The sequence below is a fragment of the Tupaia chinensis genome, unplaced genomic scaffold, assembly GCF_000334495.1.
Source record: "Tupaia chinensis unplaced genomic scaffold, TupChi_1.0 Scaffold000360_1, whole genome shotgun sequence".
Taxonomy (NCBI): Eukaryota; Metazoa; Chordata; class Mammalia; order Scandentia; family Tupaiidae; genus Tupaia; species Tupaia belangeri.
Genome location: NW_006159856.1, coordinates 701,054 through 722,380, shown reverse-complemented (window position 1 = coordinate 722,380; position 21,327 = coordinate 701,054). Strand labels below are relative to the sequence as shown.

General features: G+C 49.8%; 1 protein-coding gene across 8 annotated transcripts in view; it reads left to right on the top strand.

Moving 5' to 3' along the window:
* Positions 1-15,292, top strand: part of FAM53A (family with sequence similarity 53 member A) — an 88,359-nt gene extending 73,067 nt beyond the window's left edge. For all 8 annotated transcript variants that reach the window (XM_006152886.2, XM_006152884.2, XM_006152890.2 and 5 more), the window contains one exon: positions 14,347-15,292. In XM_006152886.2, coding sequence (XP_006152948.1) covers positions 14,347-14,673 — 327 coding nt within the window. In that variant the 3' untranslated portion in view covers positions 14,674-15,292. The remainder of the gene's footprint in view (positions 1-14,346) is intronic.
* Positions 15,293-21,327: the final 6,035 nt, after the last annotated feature.

Here is a 21,327-nt window from a genome sequence, read left to right as displayed (position 1 = left end):
CTCTCAGGATCTTGGGCATGCACGCACACGTGCCTGGCGTGAGTTTTAAGCCGCCAGGTCCGGGACGCGAACCGTGGTCGACTACGTGGGAGTCCAGCGACATAGCCATTACGCTAACTGCTGGTTCCCATGAATGACCTTTTTTATATGCTGTTGAATATGGTTAGGAAGTATCTGTTTTGGGAATAAGGGTTATGAAGGCTTCATAGAATGAATTTGGAAGAGTTCCTTCCTTTTGGATCTCTAGAAACAGTGTGAGTAGAATGGGCATTACGTCTTTAAAAATTTTGTAAAGTTTGGCAGTGAACTCATTGGGGCCTGGACTCTTCTTTGTTGGGAGATTATTTACTACTGATTCAATCTCATTGCTTGTTATAGGTCTATTCAGGCTTTCTGTGTCTTCCTGAGTCAATCTTGGTAGATTATATGTGTCCAGGAATTTGTCCATCTCATCCAGGTTTTCTTCTTTGTTGGCATAGAGTTGCTCATAGTTTCCTCTAATGATGTTTGGTATTTCTGTTATGTCTGTTGTAATGTTGCCTGATTTGTTGCAGATTTGACTTATCTTGTTTCTTTCTCTTAATTAGTCTGAGTAATGGTGTGTCAATCTTGTTTATCTTTTCAAAGAACCAGCTTTTGCTTTAATTTATTTTATATATATTTAGCTTATTTTCTATTTCATTTATTTCTGCTTGAATCTGTATTATTTCTTTTCTCCTGGCATCTTTTTGGAATTTTTTGTTGTTCTTTTTTCAATTTCCTGAGACATAATGTTTGATTGTCCTTTTGCCAGCTTTCCATCGCTTCCTTGTGCGCACTAATTGCTGTGAACTTCCCTCTTATGACTGCTTGTGCAATATCCCATAAATTATGGAAACTTGTGTACTCATTATCATTAGTTTCCATGAATCTTTTGATTTCCATCTTAATATCTGCAGTAGTCATGGAATCATTAGGAAGTAGATTATTTAATTAATATCAAGTTTAATTCCATTGTGGTCTGAGAAGATGCTGGATATAGTTTCTATGCCTTTGAATCTGTAAAGGCTGATTTTGTGCCCTATCATGTGATCAATCTTTGAGAAAGTACCATGTGGGGCTGAGAAAAATGTATATTTTGTGTTTTTTTTGAGTGAAAAGTTCTATAGATGTCTATTAAGTCTATCTGATTTATGGTATCATTTAGGTCCTGAATATCTTTGCTTATTTTTTGTCTCATTGACCTGTCTAAAGGAGATAATGGGGTATTGAGATCTCCAACAATTATAGTGTTACAGTTTATCTCTCTTTTTAGATCTAGCAGTCTTTCCTTTACATATTCGAGTGTTCCTGAGTTCAGTGCATAGATAATAATTTTTATCTTCTTGATGAATTAGCCCTTTTACTACTATATAATGCCCTTCTTTGTCTTTTCTTATGGTTTTTGTCTTAAAGCCTATTTTGTCTGAAATCAGCATAGCGACTCCCGCTTTTTTGGCTTCCATTTGCATGGAATACCTTTTTCCAGCCCTTCACTTTTAGTCTATGTATGTCTTTATCCATGAGATGGGTTTCTTGTAGGCAGCAGATGGAGGGTTCCTTATTTTTAATCCATTCAGCCAGTCTGTGTCTCTTGATCAGAGAATTTAATCCATTGATATCCAATGTTATTATCAATATTTCCAGACTTGTCCCTACCATCAAGTAGGCCATATTTCTGGTTGTTTTTTGTTCTCTTATTGCTTTCTGTCTCTCTTTAGTTTTCTTGGTATAGTACTCCTTTCAGAATTTCTTGAAGAGCTGGTCTGGAGTTGGTAAATTCTATCAGGTTTTGTTTATCTGAGAACATTTTTATTTTCTTCTCCCATATGAAGGATAATCTTGCCAGGTATAGTATTCTTGGTTGAAATTGTTTTTCACTTAACACTTTGAATATATTTCCCCATTCTTTCCTTGCTTGCATTGTATCTGATGAGAGGTCTAGTGTTAGTCTGATAGGATAGCCTTTGTAAGAGATTTGACATTTCTCTCTTGCCAATCTTAGTATCTTGACTTTGTTGGTCATTTTGATCAATCTAGCTATAATGTGGTGTGGAGAGGGTCTTCTTGGATTGATTCTACTTGGGGTTCTGTGTATTTCTTGGGTCTGGATGTTTGAGTGCCTCTCTAGACTTGGAAAGTTTTCTTCCAGGATTTCGTGGCATAGATTATCAATGCCCTTGTATTTCTTAAGTTTCTTCACCTTCTGGGATATCAATTATTCATATATTTGGGCATTTCATGGTATCTAGTATTTCTCATATATTATCCTCAATTTTCTTGGCTGTTTTTGCAATATTTTTGAAAATTTTTCTAGGTGATTTGTTTTGTCTTCTACTTCCAAAATTTGATCTTCTGCATAGTCTAACCTGCTTTTGCTACTTTTGAAGGAGGTTTTAATTTCCTGTATCATAGCCTTCATTTCTAACAATTCCGTTCGATTCTTTTTTATAGTGTCCAATTTTTCTTTCATATCATAGAAGGACTTCCTCATCTCTTCGAGCTCAACGTCTCTTTTCTCTGGCATCTCGTAGAATTTTGTTACCATAAATGTTCTAAATTCTTTTTCTGACACTTCAGTAATATGCTCTAAATTTTCTCTAATTGGAGAACAGGTTACATTTTTCCCTTGGTGGAGATGTACTACTTGATTGATTCTCTCATCCTTGAGGCTTTTCTTCAATTTTTAGTCATTTGGTAATGTATTCACTTTTGCTCAGTTTGTCGGAGAGGGATTCTGTGACTGTGAACTTGTGTGTTTCCCCTACTTTGAAATAATTTGGTGCTATTTTCTCCCTTCTACTAAGTCCTCAAAATTGGGAATCACAGAGGAAGTTTTGCAATCAGATTTATGAAGGGGAATTTCACTATTTTTGCAACCACTACAATGATGTGCAAAGAATTCTCCAAAACTCACAATGCTCAGATGGTTAGCTACTATGAACCTAATCGTCTTCAGGCAGAGGGTAAGGGCTGAGAAGTATAACAGCACAGTAGAGTAAAGAAAAAGAAAGTAGGAAATAGAACTAGGGAGAGAAGGTGAAGAAAAAAGAAGGAAAATACTAGAAGAAAAAAAGAAAATAAAGAAAAAACAATTACTTCGCAAAAAACGAGATTGGGATGAAAATGGAAAACTGCGTGCGTGAAGGCCCAAAACAGGTAGAGGTGGAGATGGCTAGTAGCTTTCTGTCCTAGGTGAGAAAAAGGACAGAGATTAACAAGAGAAAGGCCCAAGGAGGGCAGAGAGCTGTTTTTTCAAAAAGAGAAAAAAAAGCTAGAAGGGACAGAGGAGAGCAAGAGGGAGCAAAGTAGCTATCCTACCTGACTAACACTGGGTCTGGAAGGGGGACACTGGCTGGGGGAGACTTCACAGCCATGGAATTGAACCCAGAGGCCCAAAACAGACAGAGGTAGAGATGGCTAGCAGCTTTCTGTCCTGGCTAGGGCTGGGGCTTGGGTGGCGGGGGGAGACTTCACAGCCGTGAAATTGAACCCAGAGGCCCAAAATAGGCAGAGGTAGAGATGGCTAGCAGCTTTTTGTCCTAGATGAGAAAAAAAGCCTAGCGTGAGTTTTAAGCTGCCAGGTCTGAGACTCAAACTGTGGTCGACTACATGGGAGTCCAGTGACGTAACCATTACACCATCTGCTAGTTCCCGTTCTTTTCATTCCTTTTTTTAAAAATTAAAACAAAATTACTTAATTTTATTTATTTATTATTATTATTTTAATTTGACTAGAGAGAGACAGAGAGAGGGAAATGAGAAAGCAAACTGCCAAGTCCGGGACTTGAACCATGGTTAGCCATGTGGGAATCCAGCATCTTAATCACCACGCCACCTGCCAGCTCCCCTTTTTATTCTTAATTTTGTGTAAAATAAAATAAATACAGTTACAATGGGTTACGAATGTATACATTTTCAACAGGTCTGAACCTGGCTGTTCAGGTCACAAATGTATACTTTTTTTTTTTTTTTTTAAAAGAGGTTTTTGCTATAGGGCGCATGTGCTCGCCAGACAGAGAGAGACAGAGAGATAGAAAGCGAGAAATCACTCACCGGGGGGGATGGCCACGCCGCAATCCCTTTTCCTTCATTCTCCTCTCAGGATCTTGGGCACGCAAGCATATGTGCCCGACGTGAGTTTTAAGCCACCGGGTCCGGGATTCGAACCGCGGTCGACTACGTGGGAGTCCAGCGACATAGCCATTATGCTAACTGCCGGTCCCCCAAATGTATACATTTAAACCTGGCTGTTTAAAGGAATCCTGTTATGAAAACTACTCTGGTCAGTTCTGAGTATTTCGGGTGATGGAGGTCAGGTTTTTGGTTGGGTAGAGAGGCCAACATCTCCCTGTCTGGCTCCCCCCAGGATCTAGTTCTTGCCTTTTACCACTGCCGCTGGGAGTTAGAAACAGTGAGCACTTAAACATGCAGTTCTCTGATCAGGTTAGAAAACTTGGCTAATTTATATGTAGGAAGGAGTAGAAGTGATAGTGCCCTTGTCTGAATGGCTGCCCTGTGGTTGGGGTGATCTCTGATACTGTGGGTGAGCCAGCAGCATATTTAGACATCGTGGCTGGATTTCCTCCCAGATTCTTGTCTTGGGGACTCAATTGCATTGTAAGAGTGTTAAATAAAAACTTAATTTTTTTGTGGTGTCCCAGGGTGTGGCCTTTGGGTGTGATAAAGGCCAGTAGAGTGGGACCCTTGTGATGAGCTCTGGTGGGTTTATAAGCAGTGAGAATGAGAACAGAGCAAGGGAGAGAAACGGACACAGACCATGCTCTGCTCTACCTGGAGTTCTGCCTTCTGCCATTTTGTGATGCCTTTGGACTTTGCAGCCACCAGAATTGTGAGTCAATAAGTCTCCTGGGACCAGCAGAATGCGTAATGGGTATGTCATTGGACTCCCACATAGTTGACTGCGGTTTGAGTCCTGGGCCTAGTGGCTTAAAACTTTACATGTATAAAATCCCAAGAGGAGAGTGGAGGAGAAGGGATTGCAGTATCGCCATTTCCCCAGGGGATGATTTCTCACTTTCTGTCCCCCTTTTTCTCTCTGTCTCTCTGGCAAGCACATACACTCTATACCAAAAGTCTCTCTACAAAACCAAACCAAACCAAACCAAACCAAAACCAAAATAAACCCTAAAACTCTATTTCTTTATAAATCACCCAGCCTCAGGTATTTCTTTTCAGCATCACAATAAGAGACTGAGACACCAGCTTAAGCACCTCTTCCTCTGAGAAGCCTTCTCTAGTGCCCTCAGGCCCAGGTCTCTCCTGCCTCTACACGGACTAAGAGCATGTGAATAGAACATGTGCTGACCAGTCTGTGGTTAGTGTGCAGATACTTTTCACAAGTGGGAGGGGGGTTAAAAAATAATTTTGGAGAGCCAGCAGATGGCATGATGGCTAAGGTGATTGGATCCCATATGGCTGACCGTGGTCCAAGTTCTGGACCCAATGGCTTAAATAACACGCTGGGCGCATTTGGGTACATGCCCAAAATCCTGAGAGGAGAATGGATGAGAAAGGATTGCAGTGTGGCCATGCCCTCTGATGTGTGTTTTCTCATTCTCTCTCTCTCTTTCTATCTCTCTCTCTCTGTCTCTGACAAACACACATGCCTTATAGCACCCCCCAAAAAAAAGTAAAAAAAAATTTTTTGGAGTCAACCCAACTTTAAGCACACTGCTGCCTCTAGGAACACTAGGGGATGAGTGCCTGGTCTGGAGTGCTGCACACTCACACCCTTTCCTGTCCTCTTTATCCTGCCTAGGACCCCCCGCCAGGTACCTGTGTGGAGCCGCTCATGTATGCTAAGGCGTAGAGAAACACGGGAAGGCTGTGAAACACGAGAAGGCCTTGGGCCTGGGGACAGCTGGTGCCACCCTTAGCCCAGTCACGGCCTGGTCACTAGGCTCTCTAGGTGGCCTGGGGGGTGCAGAAAGCCCAGCTATCACCAGATCTCAGAGTGTGCACGCCCCCACAGCCCGATAATCCCCATGGCCCTCGTTCTCCCTGGGCACGGGTCGAGCTATGAGGCCCATGTCCCCTCTGGGATTCCAGCTGCTTGTGTGGGAAGTTGTCGGTGCTGTTCAGCAGGTTCGTAGCTGGAACCTAGTGCTGACTGTCTCTCAAGGTCTTACCACTTCCATGTTAGGTTTTGTGGAGCGAGTATTTACAGATTACTACAGGAGGTACTCCTCAAAGGAATAGGGCGTGGAAGGTTAAGGTGACAGTCCTGGGACCCAGGCTTGGGTGTGATGGTTGAATCTTGGAATGAAGAGCCCACAGCAGTGCAGTTAAAAAAGATGATGGAGTCTCAAGGCTGGTCTTTTGCCCTAGAAACAGGAGCTTTTCCTTACAAGGTGGAAACTATGCAGCCTAGAAGGAGCCCTTCCCTCTGTGTGGGTGCTGGGCCCTGGAATATTTGGTGGCTGCGGGCCTGTGCCCTGGACTGAAGCCCAAGGAGGCACAGAGTCTTTGACTGAAGGCCAGACTTGGTAAGCTGAATGGGCCCAGACTCCCCACTGATCCTGCCTAGCCTCTGTGGTGGGAACTGACCTGAAGGACCCTGTGTTTCCACTCACCACCTGTCACTGAGCAGGCCATAAGGGGCAGGGGCCTGTCCAGTAACAGGCGGACATGTCCTGCCTTCTCTAATCCTTCACACAGGATCTGTGAATGTTGTAACAAGAAAACATTTAGAGTTTTCGAGTTCTATTGGCAAAGCTGAAGTTGACTAAGTTTCTAAGTTGAAATTAAAATATTATCCCCCAAAATATGCACATCAATGATGGTTCCAGCAGAGTGTGGAAGTAGTTGCTGGTTTTTATAAAAGCTTTTAGGGCTTCGAGAAGCTTTTGCAACTTAGGGAAAAAGCTCAGGGCTCCCTAGGACTGAGCTTGTTTCCATCTGTTGTAAAGAAGGAAACAGTTCTCTGTGTGGCCTTCAGTGGGTCATTGGGAACCTGAGGGATTCTTCAGAATGGCAGTTAGCTTCTTTTGTCAGTAATTATTATAGATCCGAAGAACATAAGACCAATTAACCCGAAGTAGTAGGTACTTGAAGTCGTGTGTGCACCTTCAGGCCTATTGTACTTGTTGAAAACCTTGAATTTGTTAACAGCCGGAGCCATCCCCGGCCCTTGGCATCACAAGGATGCTGGGAGTGCTTGCCGTTGGGCTGCTGTCACATTGCATAAGGGGGTGCACTCGCTGAGCAGTTTCTTCTTGCTCATTGTTAAAACTAAAAACCCAAGAGCTTAGAGCAGCTAATGGCTCCAAGAGAAGGACTCTTAGTTCATTTGTGCAGGTATAACAAAATGCCACTGACTGGGTAATTTATAAATGGAAATTTCCATCTCCCAGACCTGGAGGCTGGAATCCAAGATGAAGGCACTGGCAGTTTTGGTGCCTGGTGAGGTTCCTGTCTTTGCTTCTAAAACGACTATGTTGTGTCCTTAGGGGATGAAGGCCATGTCTGCACACAGGGGAAGGGATGGGAAGGCATAGAGCTAGTTTCCTTTAGTCCTTTTATTTTTCAGTTTTTGCAACAGGGTGTGTGCACTTGCTGGAGAGAGACAGAAAAAGAGAGAAAGCACCCCCAGGTGGATGGCTACGCTGCTGTCGCTTTTCCATTCTCCTCTTGGGATTTTGGGCACGTACATGTATGTACCTGGCATGTTTTTCAAGCTGCCAGGTCTGAGACTCAAACTGCATAGCTGGCCATATAGGACCCGGCTATCTTAACCGCCATGCCACCAGCTGGCCTCTGTGACTACCACTTTTTTCCTGCTCATTTTCTTGGACCTCTCCAAGAAACTGGCCAAGCAAGGTGGAGTGTGGCAGGTGAGAGGAGGTCAGGCAGGAGCTGGTGCTGTTGTCTGCTTCCTCTGTGTTCCTTAAAGGATGCTGGGTGTCCTCCTGGCTCCTCCATCACCGTGTTCAAGTGTGGGGTGAGGGAGTTGGGCTCTATCAGTGCAGCCATGTGGTCAAGGCTGGGGTTCTTCCTCCTCTAACCTTCCTTTAGAGGGCAGAGAGGACTGGGAGAGTCTTTGATCTTCAGCTTCCTTTTTTTTTTTCCCCCAGGGATTTTTGCTATAGGGCATGTGCGCTTGCTGGAGAGATAGAGAGACAGAGAGACAGAAAGTGAGAAATCACCTCCTAGTGGAGCATGGATGGCCATGCTGCAATCCTTTCCCCATTCTCCTTTTGGGATTTTGGGCACACACGCACACATGTCTGGTGTGTTTCAAGCTGCTGGATCTGGGATTTGAACCTCTAGTGGGAGTTCAGTGCCTTAAGCACTATGCCACCTGCTGGCTCCAGAGTTTTGTGTTTTTAAGGCTTATTTTATAGTCATATTATACCTACTTTTTATTTTATTTTTTTCTGTTTTATCCTCTTCTAAAGTTGAATGAACAAACTTTAAAAAAAAATTGTTTATTGTTTTTATCTGCCAGAGGGGTATGTGAACTTACCAGAGAGACAGAGAGAGAAAGCAGAGGGTCACACCACAATTGCTTCTCCATTTCTCCAGACTGTTGGAACTTTGAGTACATGCGTGCACACACACACCTGGCATGTTTCTCAGTCTGCCAGAGCCGGGATTTGAACTGTGTAGCTGACCTTGTAGGATCTTGCTTTCTTAACCATTGGGCCATGGTGTCAATCCACAAACTATTTTAAAGATCTACTCTGGAGCCAGCTCTGAGGCCTACGGTTGAGGCAACTCTATCCCATATGTCCGACTGTGTAGTTTGAGTCCTGGGCCTGGCAGCTTGAGAAACATGCTGGGAGCGTGTGTGTGTACATGCCCAAAATCCCAAGAGAGAGGCAGAGGAGAAAGAATTATGGTGTAACCATTCCTCACCTCAGGGGAGCGCTTTCTCCTCTCCTTTGTTCTCTGTCTCCCTCTGGTAAGTGCATGCGCCTGCTAGAAAAAGGGAAGGAAAAGACCTACTCTGACTTCCCCCCATTATTATAGTTATTTTATTTGTTGCATTTACATAAATGCGAAAGGGCGAGGAGTCTAGGACTGTGACAAAGGCACCCTGCTGTGCGGAGGCCTGCCGTCATTGTTACCCTGTGCTGTTAGGGTCCTCCTCTGGCCTCTGCAATGAGAAGGTCAGTGCTGGGGTCACATACGCCAAAGGCACATGGGTGCCAGGGTCACACAGAGTCACAGTGCTGACATCACATGCATATCAGGGTCACACGGTTTCACTGTGGGTGCTGGAGTCACACATACTCGGGTCACATGTGCCAGTCACATGCATGGGGGTCATACTTGGTGCTAGAGTAACATATGTACCAGGGTCGTACAGGGTCATGTGTGGGTCTGGGGTCACATGAGCAGGTGTCCCATGTCCTGGGATCACATGTGTAAACAGGATCATACAGGGTCATGTGTGAACCTGGGGTCACATGAGCAGTGTCCCATGTACCAGGGTCACCTTGGTGCTGTGGTCCTACAGGTCAGGCGCAGGGGTGCTCCGCACAGCCGAGGCCTCTGGGTGTGTGGTGGCCCTGGGGCAGGAGCAGGAGGGAAATGGCGAGTGGGTGCTGTAGGCCCTCCGTGGCCTGAGGAAGGAGTGTCCCCAGAGAGGTCGTGAGCCAGGTGGGACCAGACGGCAGACCTGAGTGAGAAGCAATCTGGCTCCTGCCCCACAGGGACTGGGTCGGCTGCAGTGCCCCCTCCTTGTCACCTCCATGCTGGGAGCGTGTGTGTGTACATGCCCAAAATCCCAAGAGAGAGGCAGAGGAGAAAGAATTATGGTGTAACCATTCCTCACCTCAGGGGAGCGCTTTCTCCTCTCCTTTGTTCTCTGTCTCCCTCTGGTAAGTGCATGCGCCTGCTAGAAAAAGGGAAGGAAAAGACCTACTCTGACTTCCCCCCATTATTATAGTTATTTTATTTGTTGCATTTACATAAATGCGAAAGGGCGAGGAGTCTAGGACTGTGACAAAGGCACCCTGCTGTGCGGAGGCCTGCCGTCATTGTTACCCTGTGCTGTTAGGGTCCTCCTCTGGCCTCTGCAATGAGAAGGTCAGTGCTGGGGTCACATACGCCAAAGGCACATGGGTGCCAGGGTCACACAGAGTCACAGTGCTGACATCACATGCATATCAGGGTCACACGGTTTCACTGTGGGTGCTGGAGTCACACATACTCGGGTCACATGTGCCAGTCACATGCATGGGGGTCATACTTGGTGCTAGAGTAACATATGTACCAGGGTCGTACAGGGTCATGTGTGGGTCTGGGGTCACATGAGCAGGTGTCCCATGTCCTGGGATCACATGTGTAAACAGGATCATACAGGGTCATGTGTGAACCTGGGGTCACATGAGCAGTGTCCCATGTACCAGGGTCACCTTGGTGCTGTGGTCCTACAGGTCAGGCGCAGGGGTGCTCCGCACAGCCGAGGCCTCTGGGTGTGTGGTGGCCCTGGGGCAGGAGCAGGAGGGAAATGGCGAGTGGGTGCTGTAGGCCCTCCGTGGCCTGAGGAAGGAGTGTCCCCAGAGAGGTCGTGAGCCAGGTGGGACCAGACGGCAGACCTGAGTGAGAAGCAATCTGGCTCCTGCCCCACAGGGACTGGGTCGGCTGCAGTGCCCCCTCCTTGTCACCTCTGCTGGCGTGGGGCTGCCGTCTGGTCTCCTTCTAGATCAAGGGTGTTGCCCGCCCTAGTTACCGTCTCTTTTGGACTAGCCTCTTAAGAAAGGTGCCTGGGAGCCAGGTTCTGGAGACTTGCCTGTCTGTTCTCTAGGAGATGGCTGGGTACAGCACATCGGCTTGGGAACTGGTTTCCTTCTGACTGGAAGTTGCCGCTCCTTGCCTCCACGCCCCGCATGCTGGTGAGCGGAAACCATTCTGGCCCTGGTCGTTCTCTCTGCAAGGCGTAGTCTTCCCTGTTCTAGGATCTCACGACCATATGCCTGGGCGTGTGTCCTTCTCGTCAATGGCTCTGAGTTTCTGGGGTCCTTTTATTCTGAAGACCATGTCCTTGGGCCTGAGAGTGTTCCCTGATTTATTTTGCAGATGACTTCTCTACATTTTCCCACGGCTTTGTGTCCCCCACCTCCACCGCCCTCCACCCGGCCCTGCTTCCCGCTGGGTGTGGTTCTTCCTGTCACCCCAGTTGTTCAGGCATTGGGCCTCCATGGCTGGTCCTCTCATTTTCTTTCTTGCTTCTGTTTTCTTTTTGTCTTTCCTGTTTGAGGGATTGAGTGTCTTACTTCTGAGGTGTTCTATGTTGCGTTCTGGGGGAAGGTGTTTCTTTTTTCTGCATAGGCTTTTCCTCTGCTACTCCCCTCTCGTGGTCTGCTCTCCTCTCTGTCCTTCAGGTAACATGCTTTCCCGGGATGCGGGCAGCATTTGCCATCTGCTTGTGTTGGAGGTAAGGAGGAGACGTGAGCTGGTGGCACTGTGCATGTGAGGTGGCCCTTGCCCTGAGTTCTCTATAGTGTGGTCTGGGCGTACTGGGAGTTGGGGAACCCTGTGTTGGCATCTCTAAGAGTTTCCTTTGGGGTCAGAGTTCTTCGAGCAACCTTCTGTAGTTCCTTGCATGGAAGGGCCTGGGGCTCTGCATTCAGGGTGCAGATGATCCCCCAGCCTGCTTTCCATGTGCCCCCTAACCTCTTCCACCCTGCCCTATCCTGCCCTAGTTTGGAAACCCTCCAGTGTATTCTTTCCTGAGAGGAAACCTCCCCTCTGTGTGAGGTTGCAGGAGTAGTCCTGGGGCTCACACACTTTTCACACTGTCTCTGCCTTCACCCAGTGTGCTCATACATGGGCCTGCACACGCACATGCCTCACTTCTGGCTATTTCTGTCTGTTATGGTGTGGACACTCTGGAGTCCTTTGGGCCTCTGTCAGAACAGGCTGGCCTTTCTCTGGGTGAGGAATGCTGCCTTGACTTTGCCCAGTTGTCTGCTGGTCTTTCTTTTCCACACCTGTAGCCTGGATTGGGCTCCAGGCACTCATGGTGGATGGCGAGCCCCCAGTGCCCCTGCCCCCAGCTCCTGCTCAGCTTTGGCCTGGGGAGTGGCTGCTGGGCCAAAGTCAGCTTTGGTCTGGAGCAGGCCCGCGAGGGGAGCCCCACCCTCTCAGTGGGTGGGGGTCATGTTTCCATAATGGAGCCCTTCCCTCTCAGTGGGTGGGGGTCATGTTTCCTTAGGAGAGCAGATCTGAGTCGCAGTTTGATCAAAGCCAGACGCCTTAGCAAGTGGCTAAGAGCAGCTGTGGCAGGTGGCTGAAGCTGGGCCCTGCGTGCTCACTCCTTGAAGCAGCTTCCAGATGGCCCATGGAAGTGTTTCAGCTTTCCTTCCAGAATGTTACACGCTTAATTGTAGCTGAGTGCACTTGGCTTCAGGAGCTGGAGGCTTACCCAGCTGTAAGTCAGGGCCTGTCTCTGAAAACTAGTACACCTCTACAGACTGAATTGTTTTATGTAATTTGAAAGCCCTTCTGAAGTTTATAGCCCCTGATTTAGAGCTGAAGACTTGCCCCCCCCCTTTTTTTGTTTGGAGAGGTTTTTGCTATAGGGCGCATGCACTCACCAAAAAGAGAGAAACAGAGACAAAAAGTGAGAAATCACTCCCCATGGGTGATGGCCAGGTCGCAATCCCTTTTCCTCCATTCTCCTCTGGGGATCTTGGGCATGTATGCACACACGCCTGGTGTGAGTTTAAGCCACCGGGTCCTTGGACTCGAACCGCGGTTGACTACGTGGGAGTCCAGTGACATAGCCATTATGCCAACTGCTGGTCGTGTCTATTTTTTTTTTTTAAGAATTATTTTATTTTATTTATTATTTCTAACGTTGACTGGAGAGAGAGAAAAAGACAAAGTGAGAAAGCAAGCTGCCAGGCCCAGGACTCAAACTGCTGTCGACCATGAGGGAGTCCAGTGCCTTAACCACCACACCACCTGCTGACTCCTTGGCAAGAAGGAAGGTAGCAGAAGCCAGTACTGAGCCCTGGGCTGATGTCCAGGGCAGGGTTCATTTGGCAGTAAAGCACCATCCCAGATCAGACTGGTGCCTCGTCGGTCTGAGCTTCGGTTTCATCACTACGATCTGTAGCTTTTCGTGGTACAAGGTGTGTGAGGTGGCATATGAGTGACACCCCACCCCCTTGGCTATGTGTGGGACCGTTAGGAGTGTGTTAGGTTCTGAGCTCCTCTGCAGGTGCCGTTTTTTACTTAGCAACCGTTGTTTCTCCTTCACAAGTTACACAGGTTGGAGGTTGTAAAGAAGGCTGCTGTTTTCATTCTTGAGCTGCATAATTACAGTCTGAATGCAAGTCCTGTCCATGGCAGAGGACTGGGTGGTTTTCACTGTCTGTCGGGTAGGAGTGGTTGGTCCATGCAGCTGACTTCTGTACTGTGGCGCCAAACAAAAGCATCATTCTCTTAGTTCGTGTTCTCTTGCCAAAACAATACCTGAGACTGGGTAATTTATAAGGAAAAGATGTTTATTTTGGCTCATGGTTGGTTCTGGTGGCTGGGAAGTTCAAGATTAGGCGGCCACATCAGATCAGCCTCATGCTACATCCTAAAGCGGTGAAAGGTTTTGAAAGGAAGCACGAGAAAGCAGAGGAAGCCAAACAAGCCTTTATGACAACTTATTCTTGTGAGAACTAATCCATTTCTGTGAGATCTAATCCAGTCTCCAGAGAACTAACCCAGCCAGAAAAACTTAATCTGTTCATGAGAGTGAAGTCCTCGTGACCTGACCAGCCCTCTCCTAGCACTGCCGCCTGGGACCAAGCCCTAGTGTGAGTTTTGGTGGGACCAAACCAAATTTGAACCATAGCAGTCGTGGTTGGAGGTTTAAGAAATCTGACCACTAAAGGCATGTAGAATCCCCACGAATCCAGGTATGTGTGGTGGCCATTGTTAAAGTGGAGGGTGCACAGGGCCCTCCCTGATCAGTCCATTTGCTGAGCCCAAGACCAAGGCTCAGGACACAGCTCTCATACTTGGGTGTCCTGAGCAACCCAGGGCGTGGTTGGTGTCAGGCTCTCCTGAACCCGAGCATGTGATCTGGGCAGGGTGGGGCTGTCCGTCTCCTCCAGCTGCAGGGCTTTGTTAGCCTGCTGGCTCAGGCCAGGGCAGGGGGACACAGGGACCCAGCAAGGCAGCTCCTGAGGGCCTGTGGCCAGTGTCCAAGGGACCAAGGAGGTAGTGTTTATGTGAACTGGCCATGGGGTCAGACTAGACACTGAGCACACAGGGTACTGTGTGTGTGTGGGCCCGTGAGGCTGCCTTGCAGCAACCTACTGGAAATGCTTTAAGCCTGTGTCTTTTCTGTTGCAGACTTTAAAAAATTCAAAAAGCCTTTGCTCCCTCGATTACGAAGATGACGATGAGGAAGACACCCAAGTGAAGACAGTTGTGTCCTCCCCGTGCGACTCACAGGGCTTTGTGGGCATCGGCTTGCCCAGCTCCAGTCCTAGGGGTGTGCAGGCTAAGCCCTGCACAGCCAGCCCCAGCCCCAGCCCGTGGGCGTCCAGGGAACGGGTGACTGCCGATGGTGAAGGTGGGAGCAGTGGGGACCCCAGTGACTGGGACAGTGCTGGGGAGGAGGGCATCTTCCCCTTGGACTGTGGTGACCTGGATCTGGAACAGATTGAGGACAACTGACTCTCAGGCAGCCCTGACCAGGTCTGAGGGGCTGTGCCTGCGTCTGCTCTCATGCACAGACAGGACACAGGTGGCGTGGTATTTTGAACATTGAAGCGTAATTTTGATTCAATTTTTCCTAAAGAAGTATTTTGCATTTTTATGGCTTTTACAGTTCTGGAGAAAGCATCTATTTTGAAATGAATTTTAGAAGGGCATTCTATTAAACATGAGTCTGCACAAAGATTCCAGCGCGGGCTCATGCTCCTTTTGTAAAGAGCCTTCTGTGAAGAGCGCCTTGCGTGGCTTAGTTGCTAGGAAACCTCGGGTACGGGGGTCTGGGCCCCTCCAGGGCCCGGAGGGCCACCGCTCCCTCCGGAGAGGGTCACAGGCCCAGGGCCTGTGTCCGTGGGCATCTTGTACCCTTGGGTTCTGCCCTCTTGGGCTGGAGAAATGCTAGTTTGTGGCTCCTGGTTTTCCAGCCCAGCGCTGCCGTTTGCAACAGGGCTGAGTTCGAGCTCCTGCCACGGGCCTGTGCCTTCTGTGGCCGAGAGCCTTTGCTCTCGGAGACACCGTCCTGGAGGGGGTCCTCATGGCAGTACCAGTCGGCACTTCTGTAAAATCAATAAAAAGCATTTGCTCTGCACGTGTGACCTCTGATTAATTTTCACTCCCGTGGTTTCAAGTGGGCCTGGCTGGGCCTCACACAGGCTGGCCCTGGCTTAGCACTGGACAGCACGGATTTCCTACCTTCTATTCCTGTGATTCAATCAAACGACAGGGATTTCTACTAAAGATAAAGAGTTTGTGGTATGGAAAACAGTAATCACTGGAGGTTTTTTTTTGTTGTTTTTTGTTTTAATTTTTTTTATGCTGTAGGGTGTGTGCATGTGTGTATGGATGAGAGCAAGAAGGAAGGAGGGGGAGAGAGCGAATGCTCTGCTACAGGGCCTGGTCATGCAGTAATCCTTTTTCCTCCATTTCTCCATGTCGGGATCCTAGGCATGTGCCTGCCTGGTGTGTTTTTCAGGTGGCTGGGCTGGGATTTAAACCCTGCTTGGTCATGTGGGGTCTGGCTTCCTCTGCACAGCACCCCACTGCTGAGCTGTGAGGCTGTACCTCTTGATTTTTAAAAAATTATTCCCCCTCAAAAACTTTTGTGAAAGGTCATTGGCATTGATGGATGCTTCTTAACTGGTTTGGGCTGCAGGTCAGACGAGGCGAAGGTGGGAAGTGATAAGTGACGTGTTGTGCATTGGCCTTCCTGAGGGCTGGCTGGGCAGGTGCTCCTGCCCTTCCTCTGTGAAGTGGGATTCGGGGTTAATGCCCTTAGCACTGGAGGTCGCCTCCCCTGGCCCTGCCCTTGGGTGCCCACTTGTATAGGTGATCAGTGGCACCAGACTTCCTGACACTTTTTGGTGTGCTGGCTGGAGGTGGGGGTGGGGTGGGGTGGCTCGAGAGAGAGAAAGAGAAAAAGAGCAGGTGAGAAAGCACTCTCCCTGGGAAGTGGTCACGCCAGTCTCTTCTTCTCTCCCTCCTCTTGGGATGCTGGGCATGCATATGCACGTGCCTGGCATGTTTTTCAAACAATTGGGTCCAGGACTCGAGCCCCATGGTCAGCCATGTGGGATCTAGCCACTGTGACCACCATGCCATACGCGGACTTTCCTGACAACTTTATTTGTTCAATTCTTTTTTTTTTTTTTTCAGTTCAGTTTGCTATAGGATGTATGCACTCATCAAGGAGAGAGAGTGAGTGCGAGATCACCCCCAGGGGTGATGGCCATGCTGCAATCCCTTCTCTCCTCCATTCTTCTCTTGAGATTTTGGGCACACATACACACCTGCCCAGCACGCTTTTCAAGCTGCCGAGTCTGGGACTTAAACCATGCAGTCAGCCACGTGGGAACCAGCTGCCTTAATGCCACACGACCCGCTGGCCCTATTTTACACAATTCTGAAGTGACCATAATGATTTCTTTTCCCTTTTCTTTCTTTTCCTTTTTTTTTTAAGAGAGGTTTTTGTCTTAGAATGCTGTGCTTGCCAGAGAGAGAGAGACAGACAGAAGAAAAGTGAGGATTCCTCCTCCAGAGGGAATGGCCACACCACAATCCGTTATCCTCCTGGGATCTTGGGCACGCACACACACATGCCCACACATGCCCAGCGTGATTTTCTTTCTTTCTTTCTTTCTTTTTTTTTTTTTTTTTTTTTTGAGTGGTTTTTGCTTTAGGGCGTGTGTGCTCACCAGAAAGAGAGAGACAGAGAGACAGAAAGTGAGAAATCACCCCCAGGGGGAATGACGCTGCAATCCCTTCTTCATTCTCCTCTTGGGATCTTGGGCATGCTTGCGCACATAGACCCAGCGTGAGTTTAAGCCACTGGGTCTGGGACTTGAACCATGGTCGACTACATGGGAGTCCAGTGACATAGCCATTATGCCAACATGATTTTCAAGCCAGTGGGTTTGGGACTTGAACTGCAATTGTCCATGTGGGAGTCCAGCAGTGTAACCACTATGCTATCTGCTGATCCCAATGGTTTCCTTTCTAATTAACATCAAATAATTCTTTTTTCTGTAAAACTCGAGACATTAGCTGGAGGGGCCCTGATATTTCTGGAGCGCAGTTCAGGATCTTGTTAGCATAGGGATGGGCTCCTGAGGAAACAGGCAGAAATCCTCCCAGGAGGGGACATGTTCAGCCAGCATAGTGTGTTAAAACGAAGAGCCTCTGGGACCAGCAGTTGGCGTAATGGCTATGTAGCTGGACTCCCATGTAGTTGAACTTGGTTTGAGTCTTGGACCCAGTGGCTTAAACTCATGCCGGGCATGTGTGCGTGTGTGCCCAAGATCCCGAGAGGAGAATGGAGGAGAAGGGATTACAGCGCGGCCATCCCCCCTGGAGGGTGATTTCTCGCTTTCTGTCTGTCTCTCTCTTTCTGGCGAGCGCACGCACCCTACAGCAAAAATCTCTCCAAAAAAAAAAAAAAAATACGAAGAGCCTCTTATGCTTTGTTCTAGAATAGTCTTATCTGTCAGTGGATCTTTATTTTTTAAAGCAATTATTTGATTTAGCTTTATTTATTTAAATTTGATCAGAGAGGGGCAGAGTGTGAGAGAGAGAGGGAAAGTGAGAAAGCAAGCCACCAGGTCCAGGACTCCAACTGCAGTTGGCCATGTGGAAGTCCAGCTCCCTTAACCACCACACTCCCTGCCGGCTCCTATTAGTGATTCTTAACCACTGGGGAATTTAAAGGGGAACTAGAAAGTTTAAGGTGCTGAGGGGACCTGGGTACAAAGGTGCCACCTTTTGTCATCAGCAGTCTCTGAGCTGAGACCCAAAGGAACATGGCTGGGCCTGTGTCTGGGCACACGAGGACTGTCATGGAGCCTTTGTGTGCGACCTTGCGTAAGACAGGAGCCAGCTGTCCCTGAGATGCAAAGGAGCCTCTGATGGCTACTGAAAGGCCTTTGGGGTCCCAGTAGCACCCGAAAGTGTCACCTGTCTCTCCAGAGCCACCAGCTGGTCCATGGGGGGAGTATAGGTATGAAGAGCCTCAGAACCAGGAGGCAGGTCCTGGGGCTGGAATGGGAGCCCTGCACCGACAATCGTCAGACTGTCCCCTGGGAAGTCGTGTTTTGGGTTGAGTCTGTGGGGACAGGTACCGGTGCTGTAGCAGAAGCCCAATAGTTACCTTCGACCCCAGTAGTTACCTTTGACCTCAGTAGTTACCTTTGACCCTGGTGCTCAGAGATGACAGTACAGGGCAGGGTCCCTGCGCTGATGGCCACTGAGGGCTTCTGGGTCCGAGTGGTCTGGACAGCAACGGAGGAGTTCTGAGAGGACCTGTGGGGTCCTTGGCAGGAGGCTGGGGAGCCCCACCTGAGTCTGCTGCCTCCCCAGGCTGGGAAGGGGCAGAGACAGGGTCAGAGACAGGATGCAGGGTGTGTGAGTGTGGGTGGTGGTGGCTAGCTGGTCCCCACCCAGGCTTAGGGGGGCAGGTGGCAGGTGAGGCCTTCACACTTCCCCATTGGGCTGGGCAGTGCTTCTCATCTCCCGAGGGTACACTGGGCTGCCTCCACCTGTGGTCTGGGCTGCTTGGACTGGGGTTGTGGGTCCAGAAATCCCCCAGCCTTCCCCGGCCCTGGTGCTGCTGGTGTGCTCAGCTGTGCGAGGTGGGCCCTTACTTCCTGTCCTGGGAGGACCACGGCTCTTCAGGGAGCCCACTGCCTCTCCTGAGTGGGTACCCTCGGGGTAAAACACCAGGTCTGCCCAGCATCGTCTGCTGGACAGTGACCCAGGCTTTCTGTAGGCCACATCGCCCACTCTCCCCCAGCTCAGCCCTCACCTAGAAGTTGCCCTCGCTGTGGTGTGGAGCAGCCTCCCTGTCCAGTGGAAACCTCTCTTCAGCTGGAGGACAGACAGACGAGAGGGATGGGGCTGGCTTGTTCTGTGTTCTCAGCCAGCATGGCTGCTGGGCTGCACACGCAGCTCTGACCTGGGCTGGGGCTTCTGTGTGTGGTCTCCTTGCATGGCTCCCTGCTTTCAGATGTGCCCAGAGCTCTGAGTTAGTCCCCAAGGTTCAGACCCCACGGCCTTCTGGGTCCTGCTGTCACCTTCCTTTCTCTGCTCCACGTGCCCTGACGCCCTCCCCTGCCTACGTGCTCAGAGCTCTGTTCCCCTTCCTGCCATGTCCCCATCCTAGCTCCCCCCAGTCTGCATCCATGTTGTCAGTGTAGCTGTTATACTGGGGGGGTGTGGGGTCCCTTGACCTGTGACCTGCACCTGGTCTTGGCTCCCTGTTGCCAAGACCTTAGTTGGGAGTCTTGGGAGTTGCTCACGGCAGCCTTCTCCCCACTGTGGGACTCCGCCCCATGGACCCCTTCCCCCACTTGGGTCTGGGGTCTCTGCACAGGGGCTGGGAACCCCCCAGAGCCCTGCTTCCAGACTAGTTTCTGCCTCATTCCTTGGACTTGCCACTTCCTGAAACCTCATGGCCCCAACTTCTCTCACCTCCATCCTCGAATCGGGCTTTTTTGGTAACTACCTTAGCTTTTTCTTTTTTTTAAAGAGAAGTTTTTGCTATAGGGCATGTGTGCTCACCAGAAAGACGGAGACAAAGAGACAGAAAGTAAGAAATCACCCCTCAGGGTCCATGGCCATGCTGCAATCCCTTCTCCATTTTCCTCTTGGGATCTTGAGCACGCACACGTCCCTGACGTGAGTTTAAGCATCCCAGTCCGGGACTCGAACCACAGTTGACTACATGGGAGTCCAGCGACGTAGCCATTACGCCACTTGCTGGTCTCGCCACCATGTGCACGGTGCAGTGGCATCCAGTGCGGCCATGGCATTATCAGCCATCACCCCATCCATCCTCCCAACCTGAACCTCTGCCCCATCAACCCTGACCTAGTCCTGCCTTCACCTGCCCCTGGCACCCACCATTCCTAGATCGTCTCTGTGCGTCTGACCACCCTAGGGACCTCGTGGAAGTGGAATCCTGCAACGTGAGTCCTTGGTGACTGGCTTACTTCATTCAGCACAGTGTCTTCCAGGAGCACAGGTCAGAATCATTTCCGTCCTTTTTAAGGCTGAATACTATTCCACTGTATGGACAGTGGTCTCTGGCTACTCCTAGACACCTGGGCAGCCTCCTATAGCCTCAGCCTGGTTTACTTACGTACTCTGACTCACTGACCCCTCCTGTGCTTGCAGACTGGCCTTCTCTGCATGGCTGGTGGTGCAGGTCCACTGTGGGCCCCACCAAAGTGCACCCAGCCTCCTCAGAGGCTCCTCTTGGACAGCCAGCCCCTCCCTGGCCTCTGGTCAGCTCATCAGCTTTCCAAAAGTCGCCCAGTTGCCACTGCAGACCACCTCTCCCGTCTCCTTCCTCCCCAAGCTTTGGCTCTCCCGGGCCCAGGACTTCAGCTGGCTGGTCAGCGAGGCTGGTGGGCTGGGCTGGTCAGCGAGGCTGGGGCTTGCTTCCGAGGACTGAGTCAGGGCTGATTCCCCGCAGTGCCCTCAGTATGGCCTGGGAGGGCAGTGGTGAGATCTGAGGTGTCTGTGGGGTGACCCCAGGGAAGGCAATGTGGCTGGGCCCGGAGGAGTCCAAATGCAGGTGGCCCTTCTGCCAGTGGTCCTGAAACCAGAGGCAGCTCAGCTAGGTCTGCAGGGCAGACCTGCTGTTCCCTGTGCTGATGGGGACTGAGGCTGACAGTTCAGGGCACCTCCAGGGCCCCATCTGCCCAAACGTGCCATGCCTGTGCTGGGAGGGAGTGGGTGTGGAAATGCCTGGCTGGCAGCCTGGCCCCAGGGGGGTGAGTCCCTGGCTGCCCGTTGGCAGGGCCGTGCCTTTGGGCACTTCAGAGTGGGGTGGCCCTGTCCTCTGCCCTGTCACTGTCGGTGTCACTTTTCCCTTGACTGTGGCCCAGTGCAGCCTGCGTGGGGTCTGTGTGGCAGTCTCAGGTGTGTGCGTGGCCTGTGTGACCAGCGGCTGCGTGGGCAGACGTGGGAGGGAACCCCTGGACTCCTGTTACTGGAGCCACAAGGGAACCCCCAGTGGTGGGCCAGGGGCTTCTTTAGCTTTAGCTGCTCGTGGGGCCTGGAGTTGGCATAGTCCTTCCCTCTGAACCGGGGACAGGAGGTGACTTCAGAACCCTCTTAGGCCCC